The sequence below is a fragment of the Lycium ferocissimum genome, chromosome 11 (genome assembly GCF_029784015.1).
Source record: "Lycium ferocissimum isolate CSIRO_LF1 chromosome 11, AGI_CSIRO_Lferr_CH_V1, whole genome shotgun sequence".
Lineage (NCBI taxonomy): Eukaryota > Viridiplantae > Streptophyta > Magnoliopsida > Solanales > Solanaceae > Lycium > Lycium ferocissimum.
The window spans coordinates 56,439,947-56,452,221 of record NC_081352.1 but is presented as its reverse complement, the minus strand read 5'-3'; the positions used below and the strand labels follow the sequence as shown (position 1 = coordinate 56,452,221).

Below are 12,275 nucleotides of genomic sequence, written 5' to 3'. Positions count from 1 at the left end.
CTAAGAAAAATGGACATTATTTTAACGCGAACCAACAGAGGAATGTGGCCATTTAATTAAAGCAAGCGTTTAATCTTTACTATACTAAATTCTGGAATCACCGTCTCTCTGTTAGATAAAGTTTGAATTCTTCTCAAGTCAATCCCGTGGAGGCAACTAAACCCAACTAACTAAAAAATAAAACAGATCGAGATTTATATATTTTTTGCACAAAGCCACCATATTTACTCAACACCTCAAAGGTATTAACCTATTTTTCACCCACTTAGTTCTATGATAACAATTTACAGTAGAACTTTGTAGGTTCCAAAGCAAAAGAAACACACTTCTTCCTCCTGCTGTGCTGTTAAGAAGGAAAATAAGTTACATTCTTGATAAATCAAGCTAACATATAATAGAACGGATAAATGCAGTTCTTGGCTGCTCCAATATTAATGTCTACACTATGCTATGAAGGGGATATAATTACAAGAAAAAATCAATGAATGTTCGAAATTTCGAGGAATATGAAGTTATGCAACCTAACGGCAGCCAAACATACATGCTTCCTGCAACATATACACTGGAAGGACACTGAAGTAAGTAGCTTCAGGTTTCCCAGGCTCCTCTTGTTCAAACAATAGATGTTTCAGCCGAAAGACAAGAAGCCAGACGTATATCGGAGCACCAGCAGCTCCCCAAAGCAATTGATTGAACTCATGAAATTCTGCATAAAAAAGTAGCTGTCTAAGTTTTACCAATCTAGGATAGAGTATAGCAAGCAACTATCTCTAGCTGACATCAATTCGTTCAGTCGCGAAAGTGCAACCTTCATGTGCTAATTGAAGATATGTATCTCTAAGCTACAAAAGTTGAAGTGAACAACTTTTCATGCAACCTATTAACCAGTGAAGTCATAAAATGGGTCCCTTTATCGGGCCTAAAGGTCTATCTTTTACCTTACTTTCCTAATCACAACAACAAAAAGGAATCAAGAAACAGATAGCATCAGTTGACATGGCGTAAATCTCACCATATGAAGTCTAAAGCTTCAGTTTAATCCTTTCAGACCACTTGAAAATACCCGAGTGCACTTGATCTCCTCCCAAGTCTTCTCCAGTAGCCCCAGCAGCTACTCTAATGATATCTTCAATCAGTGCAAAATTTCCCATTATATCAACGTGAGCACCACTTTGTGTTCCCCTGCCCTCTAAAAGATTAGCTGGAGGGGCGTGATTGTACTCCCTTACAAATGTACGGATGCCTGATGGATTGAATCTCGTCTTTCCTTTCCACCCTTTGGCACACATGTAACCTGCACTTAAAATAGGTACAGTCTCATCCCCATCAACATGAAAGACACCGCCTTTCAAGCAAGGACTTTCATTTCCACCCTCAGCCGAAGAATCTATCTGGAAAGGAATATAGCAATCTCCCGCAGGACTTAGTTTGTATACATATGCTCTTTCAGTTGGAATTCCAACTCCATACATTGAGAAGATTTCCATCTCTGGCGCATTGGGCAATCTGTAAATAGAACATAAGAGTGAGAACTAGCTATAAATATGCCAAATAGATTGCTGTAACACATATTTAACCAAGTCAAGAAAGATGGAGGATCATATTTTGCAAAATCTGCTATGAACAATTCACGCGAAGGCAGAAGTAAACTTTAACTGGCAAACTGGAACTTTGGGATGGAAACTAGTAGTGGAAGTTAACAAGATGAAACATACTCCAAGAAAATGTTTGTAGCCCCTAAAACCCTGAAATTTCACCTTTAATTTCAATGTTGTACTCAGTTGTGCCTTGATATATACTGTAGATGGGCTAAGAGTCAAGAAGATAAAGAGAAGTGCTGGCCTTTGGACATAGATCAAATAATGCTTTTATAGAACAACATAGAAGCTTACTTTGTTTCCAAGGGATTTGACCAATATTTGTAGTGTTCATATTTTTTGTCAGCCAGATCATCAGCAATTCCATACGAAAAATGAGCACTACCACGCTTCATCAACTTTGGTGCAACAAAATGAAGAAGATCCAAAACAGATCCAGCTGTGTAAACTTTGTAATCTGCAACAGCTTTGACACCTCCGATACCCATATCATGGTACTCAGTCCACACATCACGGCAAGTGGAGTTGGCATGACTTTTACCTTTAAGAGCATCCTGGAGAGAACCAAACAATAGAGGGGGCAAGTTATTACTTACTTTTTCTTTTGTGGAAGAAAGCTAAAACCAGAAAGTAGAAGTGCAACATCTGAAATTGTATTCTGATAAGCTCCCCATTTGGAAGTTTAAACAAACAGTAGTAAACTCAGACAAACTAGTGTAAGCATATCGAGAAACAAGAGAAATTGATTTGTGGCTACTAGAGTACCTCCAAATGGAATGGAGTATTGGAATAACTATTAATTCATGACAATTTGCAATACCATGTGTAATTCTAGCCTCTCCAGGTTCAAGATCCGAATGATTTTACTGATTTGGACAGTGACAGTAGAGAGTTTTAATAAGACAGAGATAGCAGTGTACTTAACATGTAAGTAACTCTAATGACTCATTTAATTGCTTATGTTTTCTAAGAGCTGATCAAATCACCAATTTCACACTGGAAGACAAACGACCATCCTGATCTTCCTATGACAACACTAAGCAGAAAAATATTTCATCTACCAGTGAGAGACTACCAGGAGATGTCCTACTTATTAGAAGAAAAAAGTACAACCAAGAGATATCCTATCCAACAACTCCTTGTAGACTTGAGGAATGAACTCCACTAGTCAATGGATCTCAAACTACAAAAATGTGGCACTGATTAATAACTAACCACCAATGGTACTTTAAAAGCTGCTTTTAAACATTTTAAAGTGCTATTGACTTCTTTAGTTTTTTTTCCCCTTTGGATTGGAAATCATACAATTACTCATCAAAGAAGTGGAAAAAATGACCCACACAATCATTTATAAGACATGATGCAAGCACAAGTGAGGAAGCATTGGCCTACATTAATAGATGTCTTATTGCTGCTTTGAGACTACTCTATTGTTATATAGGGTAGATTTTGAGCTTCGGTGGATATTGGACACGTCAAAGAAGAAAAAGACACTGAAAAGGCAATAACAACAAAAAGGTTCACATGTGGATTTCTTAGGAATGTACAGAGGGATACAGAACACACACTGCTGCAGGAGAGGTTCACATAAAATAGTGAAACTCAATTCAGAAAATCCATGTTAACTTGAAAGAACTTAGAGATGCTTACAGTAAGGAAAACAACTATGACCTGTCTTTCAAGATAATTAAGCAAATATTATACACCAAAAGAAAGATCCATCAACCAGACTTCCTGCAAGCTTCCTACAGAAAAAGAAATGGCCTTTTTTCTTAATTTACTGCCTTTTAATTCTAAAAAATCAACAGACCTGAGCAACCAGTTCACAATTTAAGCAGTAACAAAGTATGGAATTAGAATCATCACAAAACATTCCAACCTTCATTTTTTTTTTTTCCGGATAAGGTATCACAACACTTTCCAACTTGAGACTTATATGAGAGAGAAGATGTTCTCTTCTTATTCCATTTGTGCCTCATGTCACCAGGCCTTTCTCATCCTCTACATTAGAGAGCGAAGGATACATATTCACTACATATGGGAAGCTTATACAAAAAGATTATCTGTATATTTAACACGTTTGTGACAACCTATAGGTACTTTTTTTGTCGGCACGTGAGGATTTGGGTCTAAACAAGTCCACAGTCCACACTGGTGTTAATGGCCCATCATGTAATTTAAGAACATGAAAGTTTAAATAAGACTGTACCCCAGAAATACTAGTTAGTGAAAGTCAAAGTTCAAGTAAGAACATTACTCTGAAGTCAATCCTATCAATCTCTGATGAGTGAAAATCAGCTACATGCTTCCCAAACGATATTATTCTTCCGTATTTCACACGAGTAGCATTAACTGACTTTCTTGTCCTGTCACTTTCTGCTGTCTGGGTGCTATTGTTCTTTGACTTCTTTTCGTTACACTCATAGCCTTCTTCTGGGGACCAATCCAGTCCGCCCCAGATAGTATCCCCGCCTTTAGGTATCATTGACATTGTTGAATCCCATGTACGAGTCATTCGCATTACATGCTGTAAAGTTTGGAAGTTAAACATTTCACTGTCCAAAAAACTTGGGGCCATAGACCTGCAGAAAAGGCAATTTCCACGTTAGATCAAGAATGCCTCTTGCAGATAAACAAAAGGCCGGAAACTCCAAGTTAGACAGCACTGGTAACACATTTCGTGCGCACAGCAGAAAAACTACTTGTGCATGCAATCACTGTTTTGCATGTGCACTATACATTCCCTTGAGAAAAAGATGCAAACACACTCACCAGAATAGATAAGATGATCAAAAGAACAGAGCTTCAGAATAGTTTCATAGAGGAAATTAACTAGTTCTTTTAAGCGGTACAAAAGGATTAACATCATTCCTTCTCTGTGCTCTTAACACTAGGAGCAAGATCGTGGTACATCTTATTTTAGTGGAGCGAAGTCAGGATATACAATCTCAGTTTTCCACAGGTGACTATCAACAAGGAGGAGGAGGAGGAAGAGGAAAGGAATGCTGAAAACATTGCTTTAGCAGCTTTTTTACTTATTGGAGCAGAAATTTTATTTTCCATCTATTGTACATTCTATCCCTCTCACCCTCCATTTAAACTGAGAGAGAAACAGAAAAAGCAAAGGATTTCTTCATTAAAACCTAAGAGGCAGTAGCACACTGTCAAGACCAATAACATCTTCTACAACTATGACAAAAGACAACCACAACAGTGATTGATTCAGATGAAGGAAGAATCAAGAAAGAAGCTAGTAAATAGAATGAGGAAGAACCTAATAAGAAAACTGAGAAGTTGAAGTGGATTTTTACACAGTATATTCCTTGTTAGACCATTTTTAGACATCTGAAGGTATGATCATATTACTGTGAAATAAGGTTGGGAGGCATGCACAGAAATGCTCCCTTGAATTACATCATATGAGTTTTATTCATTGGTATAATTTACCTGAGCAGGTAGAAAAACATCACCAACAGGAAAAGGTAAAGATCCTTATTTTTTTTATCAAGAAAAAGGTAAAGATCCTTTCTGAACCCCAAAATATAACGATAAGCTATTTCTCCTAAAAAGGAGAAAGTAGGCCTTGATGTCAGAAACTTGTTCATAGTATAAGAGTTGCATATTATGTACAATTTATCTTTCAGCGAACAAAGGTGGAGCCAGGATTTCAACTTTGAGTTCTGAATTTTAGTGCGATGACTTCAAGTGCTAATAACTGGGTACTAAATTTACTATTTGTACACATTTATGAATTTCTTAATACAAATACACTGTTCCAATTAGACATCTCAAAAGAAGAAAGTGAAAGGAGCGCTACATAATTACTATCATTTTAATGGAAAGCAAACTATTCACTGAAGAGAAAGAAACCTGGCAGCAGCAATATCCTTGGCTTCAGCTGAGAATAATCCTGAGACTGCTTTTGGGACACCCAAAAAGGGTCCTCCAATGTTCATTACAGCTTTTAAATGTTTAGCACACCAATCTGATCCACCTCCTCCACCCATTGGAGCTGGTGCCTCTACCCATTTCATGAAATGCAAGAAGTATAAAACACCCATTGAATGCGGAATTATAACCACCTTTTTCCCACCACTTGAAGCCACCATGAGTTCTATATTACTTTTAATCCTACTTAGAGTTTGATCTCGCACCTACAGATTTTGAGGAAAAAAATGCTGAGTTATCAGTTTGCAATGGTATTCGCTAGAAGTGCAGATGCACATATCATGCAACTCAGGTTAGATATTGGAAGGAAACATCCTCCGGTAAATGATAAAACACCAGAACGGCAAAGAAAACTGCACGTGTGCTACTTTCAGAGTCACAATACCTCAGTGTTCTGAAATGAGATCCTCCAATCATAGGCAGCCATATACATATTTTTCTCCTCATATCCAATGCGAGCCAAATTGGCAATTAAAACAGCCCAAACAAAATAACCTGGAGCAAAGTAATCAGCTGCGACAAGCCCAGAGACAGGCCTAATCCTTATACCAGAAGGATCCAATCCAGTTTCATTATCAAGTGACATATGCTCCACCCAGCAAAGGGGTCTGCATTTTATTTGGACAAAGAGAGAGCGATTTGTCATGTGTTGTAAGCAAAAATATAGAAGCAGAAGATTCAGTCATAAGTCAATTGATCTTAATTCACAAGCAGTTTCAAGAGGAGATATATAAAAAGGAAGCATAACTCAGTCCCCTACCACCAAACCTTACTTTAGTTTCCACATTAGCCTACTCTACCTAATGGCGATTGTTTGAAAATTTTCAGAAACAGAGTTAGCAAAAGCTACTCGAGAAACTCAAAAAACAAGTTTCCACAATCTATGTTTGATAATTTTCGAATAAATGTCATATATCCCACCAGACCAAGATCAACTATTTTTGGTTGTTGTTTATGAGTGAAAACCAAACAAAAGGAAAGATAAAGGAAACAGAGAAAAATAAGAGCCAACAATAGTAAAGAATGAATCTTTTCAGCTTTTGAAACCTTTCCATTAACAACTAAGAACACTTTACTCACGTATTTTCCCTGACAACTCAAAAAACCCATTTTCACGTGCCAGATTTGATGCACAAACAAATTCACTCTGTATTGTAATCAAACTCCATAACATCATACAAACCTTACATCACAACATTCTAAAAGCTAAAGAACACAAATTTGAAGGACCAGAAAAGAAAGAAACATAAAGGGAAAAATGCCATATACCCCACCAGCCCAAGATCCACTATCTTTTTGAGTGAAAACCAAACAAAAAGAAAGGTAAAGGAAACAGAGAAAAATAAGAGCCAACAATAGTAAAGAATGAATCTTTTCAGCTTTCGGAACTTTTCCCATTAACAACTAAGAACACGTATTTTCGCTCACAACTCAAAAAGTCCATTTCACTTGCCAGATTTGATGCACAAATAAAATCACTAGTGTAATCAAACTCCAGAACATCATAAAAAGCTTACATCAGAACATTCTTAAAGGTAAAGAACACAAATTTGAAGGACTAGAAAAAGAAAGAAACAATAAACCAAAAAAATACTAGTAGTAAAGAATGAATCTTTTCAGCCTTCTGAACTTTTTCCATTAACAACTAAGAACACCTTACTTTGTAGTGTAATTAAACTCCAAAATTGATGGACTAAAAAAGAAAAGGAAGTACCTTTTATACAATTCACCAAAAGTACCACCCCATAACCTCTTCCTAAACAAACCTTCAGCACATTGATGTCCTTCCCACAATTCAAGCCCACCAGTAACAATCCCAGGTACAAATACTACTGGATGTTTAGCCCTTAATCCTTCTTTCGCCAATTTAACACCCGGTGGGTCCGGTAACGGCCCCGTTATCGCTTCCGTTACATATTGCGGGAATGATGCTGGCATTGCATTGTAAAGAAACAATAAAAACCACCATATTGAACATATACAACCTATAAACCAACAACAACCATCCACACAACTCCATCTCCTCCTTAACCTTAACTTCCTCGAACCTAATTTATTACTCTTTTCCTTAAATTCTTCATAATCTGGCTCTGTATCCGAGGTTTTCTTGTTTTCTGTGCCCTTTCTACGCCTTAGTATAGACATAAATACAGTACAGGTAATACAGCTGATTTTCTAATTATTACTACTAATCATCAACTGTGATAAGTAATATTATGCGTGTTTTTAATTAATGACTGAAAGGTAGTATTCACCTCATTTATTATGCACCTCTCAGCTAATAAAATCTCAATACTCATCAAACCCTAGCTCTGCAAACATATACATACATACACAAACACACTTGTACGTATATATATTGTCAGAGCAAAAGAAAATACAGCCCGCTGCACAAAACATCTGTATTATCAATATACTCTAACCAATGCAAGCATTAGTGACCGTTTATGGTGCTCGAATTGGGTGACCCATACTATTAAAAAAAGAACAGTTTATATAAAAAAATAAAACAATAAAAGGGGAAATAAATTAAGTACAAATTTGGATTAGTTGAATAACTAACCCCTTTCCTTAAAAATAATGTTTTTGTATGTACTCCCTCCATTAATTTTTATTTATCCACTGTGAAATTTGTAAAATAATAAAAGAAGTGTAAAATTTATTATGATACTTATATTAATTGTGAATATTTTTAATGAATTTAAAAAATTATTTAAAATGAATAATTAATATTATGAGCAAAATAGAAAAAAATATTTTTTTTAATATGTTAAAAGTGACAAGTAAATTGAAAATCTATTTTTAGAATATTAAATAAATAAAAGTGAACGGAGGGATATATATTTTTTGTGTATATATAAGTAGTGGAATAGGGGGGTGGGGTGATCGGAGAAGGAATCTTGGGGAAGCGGAGAAAACTATAGAAGGTGGAAGAATGGGAGGTGGGGTCCATGTTGGTGACACGTGGAGATTCTTAGGAGCTTTGTGATATTTGTGATTGATTTTCCGCCGTTAGATTGAATCGGTGGGGTCAATTTATTATTATTGACGGTGTGGGATGGGAGGACTGGCAAGAGGGGAGCACGTTAAATATGAATATATATTGAAATTGGATGCAAAACATTATGAGAGCTAGTACTTTTTTATATACATATTTCTTTACCGTATTATGTTTTAAAATATTGGGGTGAGGAAGAGAATCCGGAACCAAAATGTCCCTAAAAAAATTATTTTGAACCAAAATATCCCAACAAAAAAAATAATATTACCGAAGTACCTTTATCGCAGTTATTTACTGCGCTAAAGCAGATAACGGGGACGGCTCCGTTAACTGCTATAGTGTCCGTCTTTTTTTTTTTCGGCCCTTTTGGTTAACCCTTCTTCCATTACACTTTTTAACGTACTTTGACCATAGATTAATCATGCTTCGGGACCCCGAAATTTCAATATTTTATATAGAACACTACTTATTTTTGTGCGATTAATAAGGTAGGATCAATACATCAACGATACACAAAAGTTCGGATGGCCATTTTAGTGGTTGAAAAGTGCTCGAACGCCATTTTCGTTTGAAGGCTCGGTGTCATTAGCTTGAAGTTCTTTACGGATACTTAAACTTGTTCATTAATAATTAATCAAAAGTTAGTCAAAATGGCAGCATTCATAAAAATAAAAAAAATAAAAAATAAACTTAATTAAATTGCATCATTCATAACCTTGAGTAGATGAAAATACTTAAACTTATTTATTAATAAGAAACCCAAACTTTTTAAAATACAATCATCAAAGTAAGGAAAAAACATTCATCAATTAATGCCCTTAAGTTGATCTTCCGCCACCACCGCGAGATGTGCCACCATCACTAGATCTACCACCACAAGAGGTACTTCCACCGCGAGATGTAGTTTGACCGCCATGCCGTAAGGGACACTTGCGCTTATCATGACCAACATAATTGCAAAATGAGCATTTTTTAGTGTATTTCTCCGGTGAAACATCCATTTCATTATGAATACGCGAATATGCATTCTTTCTCAATTTACGGATAAATGCTTTATTTTCAACCATTGAAAATGGATCCGGTGGCCAATAACTCTCACTACCAAGTGGATAGAACCTTCAGCATACGTTCTTGCATAATTTTCAACTGTATATTCCTCAGCCATGTACGGGGAGGCATTCTTTCCCATTGCGATAAAATACTTGAAGGCATGAGAACATGGCATGTGATATGATTGCCACTTGCCGCATGTGCATGTTCTTGGAATCTCACAAATTGTGTGGATGTTACCTCATTTACGTTGGTGCACACTTGTTGCGAGTTCAAATATGCGCTCTGCAGAGTTGTACTCCATCCGGTCATGTTTCTGAGCCTTATATTTGTGGTACTCGAACAGTTTTGACGGTTTTGGCATCCATCTTAGACCTGTCACGTACGTGCTTTGGCCTCTTTTGATCTATTGACGAACCGCTCCACAACCTCGCTTAAATGTCATTCTCACCATTGCGGTGACGGTAGTCCCGTGCGATTTCAACAAGCCATTAAATGACTCGGTAGCTGTTTGTTGTCAACATACCCCATCGCCTACCTTCATCCTAGTGTAATGTCCATTTGTCTTTATCAATTACATTCAACCAGTGGAAGGCTTCCTCATTCGTCCGCCTAATAATGTCCATCTGCAGGTTAAACTTCTTCTCCTGATGCTCAATTGCAGCCGCCCACATCCAATTGCAAAGTGTTGGGGTTCGATATGCCTTTTGGAAGTTTGCCTTCAAATGCCTTAAACAATAACGATGGTACGCAAAGGGTGGCTGCCACCCCTGCAAATTGAACATATTGTGCAATATGCCAGCATTTCTGTCTGGTATCACACATATTCCCATGCGATCCTTAATAATGTGTTCCCTTAAGTTGTCCAAAAACATACCCCATGTACTAATGCTCCCATTAGCTGCAATTGCAAAAGCTAGAGGGAATATAGCTCGATTTGCATCCATTCCAACTGCTATTAGCAGCTTTATGTCATACTTCTCTTACACATGTGTTCCATCTATTGATATTACAGGCCGACAATGAGCAAAACCATCAATGCATGGTTTGAATGCCCAAAACACAAAATCAAAAATATTACCAGGCACACTAGGCTTCGATTTGAGCTTCCATTCAACAACAGTACCATGATTGAAGTGTTGTAGAGCCGCCATATATCTCAAAGAACTTCTTGAAAGAGCCCTCCCAATTGTCGTAGACTATCTCATGTGCACGCCTACGCCCAAGATACGCCTTCCTGTACTTTCAGGACGGTACGTAATACAATCTTTAATAGGGAACCTGAAAAGGTTGAAATATCAAAGATATAACAACGAGGAACATTATATTAACACCAAAAATAAAATAAACTTGGGCGAAGGGGATACCTTGGGTTTTTTCCAATGTCAGCAACTAATACACGCGCAATCAAATTAGTATCTAGATTACAATGATCATCTAGGAGGTCACCCATATCACAGATGTGCTTTGTGTAGAACTTTGAAATAATCCACATATTTTCAGTAGTTTCATTACCACGGAGCATCCATTCGCAGCCTTGATATTTTCGCTTGCAGACCAATCGCCAAAATTTTCGCGTGGAATCGTCAACTTTAAACTCCCTCATCCCCTGGATGCAATAAATCTTAACAACCCGTTGCAATGATTTTTTCGAGCTGAAAATCATGCCTTTTTCAATATGAGCCTTTTCTTTTAAAAGATCCACTGGCTCTTTCCACAAACTTCGCCGAATATGATCATCATCCCTAGTAAAGACAAAGGCATCTGGGCGATCTTGAAGATGATCAAGATAGGGGATCTCATCGGAATGCCACTGAATCGGGGTCGACTCTTGCTGTTCAAATGGTTGTTGTGAATTCAGTTCCTCCTGGTGTGCCGGACTGTTCATCATGTCTTGCAACAGTTCTACTTGATGTTGAGGATTAGTTCCAACCTCAATCTCATCGTCACTTTGCTCATCGTCACTTTCCTCCGCATTAGGTATTTCATCACTATCGCTGGATGATGTCACTATATAATTCGGATAATCCAAACCATCCATATCAGACCTTTGCCTATAATTTGGTGCAACCACCACATTCTCCCTACTTAAGAAATTAGAGTATTTTAACTACTACACATCAAATAACACTATAGCGCAGTTAAAAAAAAATAGACGTACCGATAGTAATCAACTGCACCGAAACTTGAGAAAGGACCATCGCTTTGAGTTGTTGGATAGGCTGAGGATGTTCCAACCTGATTTATCCATCCCGATTGAGGAGACAGTCCGATATGATCCATATCAAGTATATAACCTCTAAATAATATAATCGACATCATTAGTGGCATTCAAGTGCCACTACACATAATAATAATAATAATAATAATAATAATAATAATAATAATAATAATAATAATAATAATAATAATAATAATAATAATAATAATAATAATATTAATAATAATAATTGAATATTTACCACTGCCCATCAAATTGCTGACTTAAACTATCCAGAGGCATTTGGTTAGTCAAAATGCTTTCATAAGTACTCATGTCAGGGTAATTGTGTTGATAAGTAGGTTTCGCTTGAGTGACTTCGGCTTGAATTATAGACGGGGCTTCCCGACGAGGTCTATTTCGGGTTTCCCGAGGAGCCCTAGCCATGAATTCAAGTCAATTAATGGGGACCTTCTCT

At 36.9% G+C, this 12,275-nt stretch overlaps 1 protein-coding gene across 1 annotated transcript; it reads right to left on the bottom strand.

Annotated features, from left to right (window-relative positions):
- Nucleotides 1–241: 241 nt before the first annotated feature.
- On the bottom strand, nucleotides 242–8,220 carry LOC132037526 (phospholipid:diacylglycerol acyltransferase 1-like). Its single transcript, XM_059428052.1, has 7 exons — nucleotides 7,261–8,220; nucleotides 5,932–6,154; nucleotides 5,469–5,752; nucleotides 3,856–4,180; nucleotides 1,893–2,152; nucleotides 1,013–1,506; nucleotides 242–706 (listed from the first exon to the last, which is right to left on the bottom strand). Exons 1-6 carry the CDS (start codon nucleotides 7,689–7,691, stop codon nucleotides 1,023–1,025), a joined length of 2,007 nt encoding a protein of 668 aa, XP_059284035.1. The 5' UTR covers nucleotides 7,692–8,220; the 3' UTR covers nucleotides 242–706; nucleotides 1,013–1,022.
- Nucleotides 8,221–12,275: the final 4,055 nt, after the last annotated feature.

Excerpts from the sequence above, each read along its gene's own strand:
- LOC132037526 (XM_059428052.1), bottom strand. The coding sequence starts at position 7,691 with ATGTCTATACTAAGGCGTAGAAAGGGCACAGAAAACAAGAAAACCTCG. Across the intron at positions 6,155-7,260 it reads TTTGGTGAATTGTATAAAAG|ACCCCTTTGCTGGGTGGAGC; the intron begins GTACTTCCTTTT and ends AATAAAATGCAG. Across the intron at positions 5,753-5,931 it reads TCTCATTTCAGAACACTGAG|GTGCGAGATCAAACTCTAAG; the intron begins GTATTGTGACTC and ends CAAAATCTGTAG.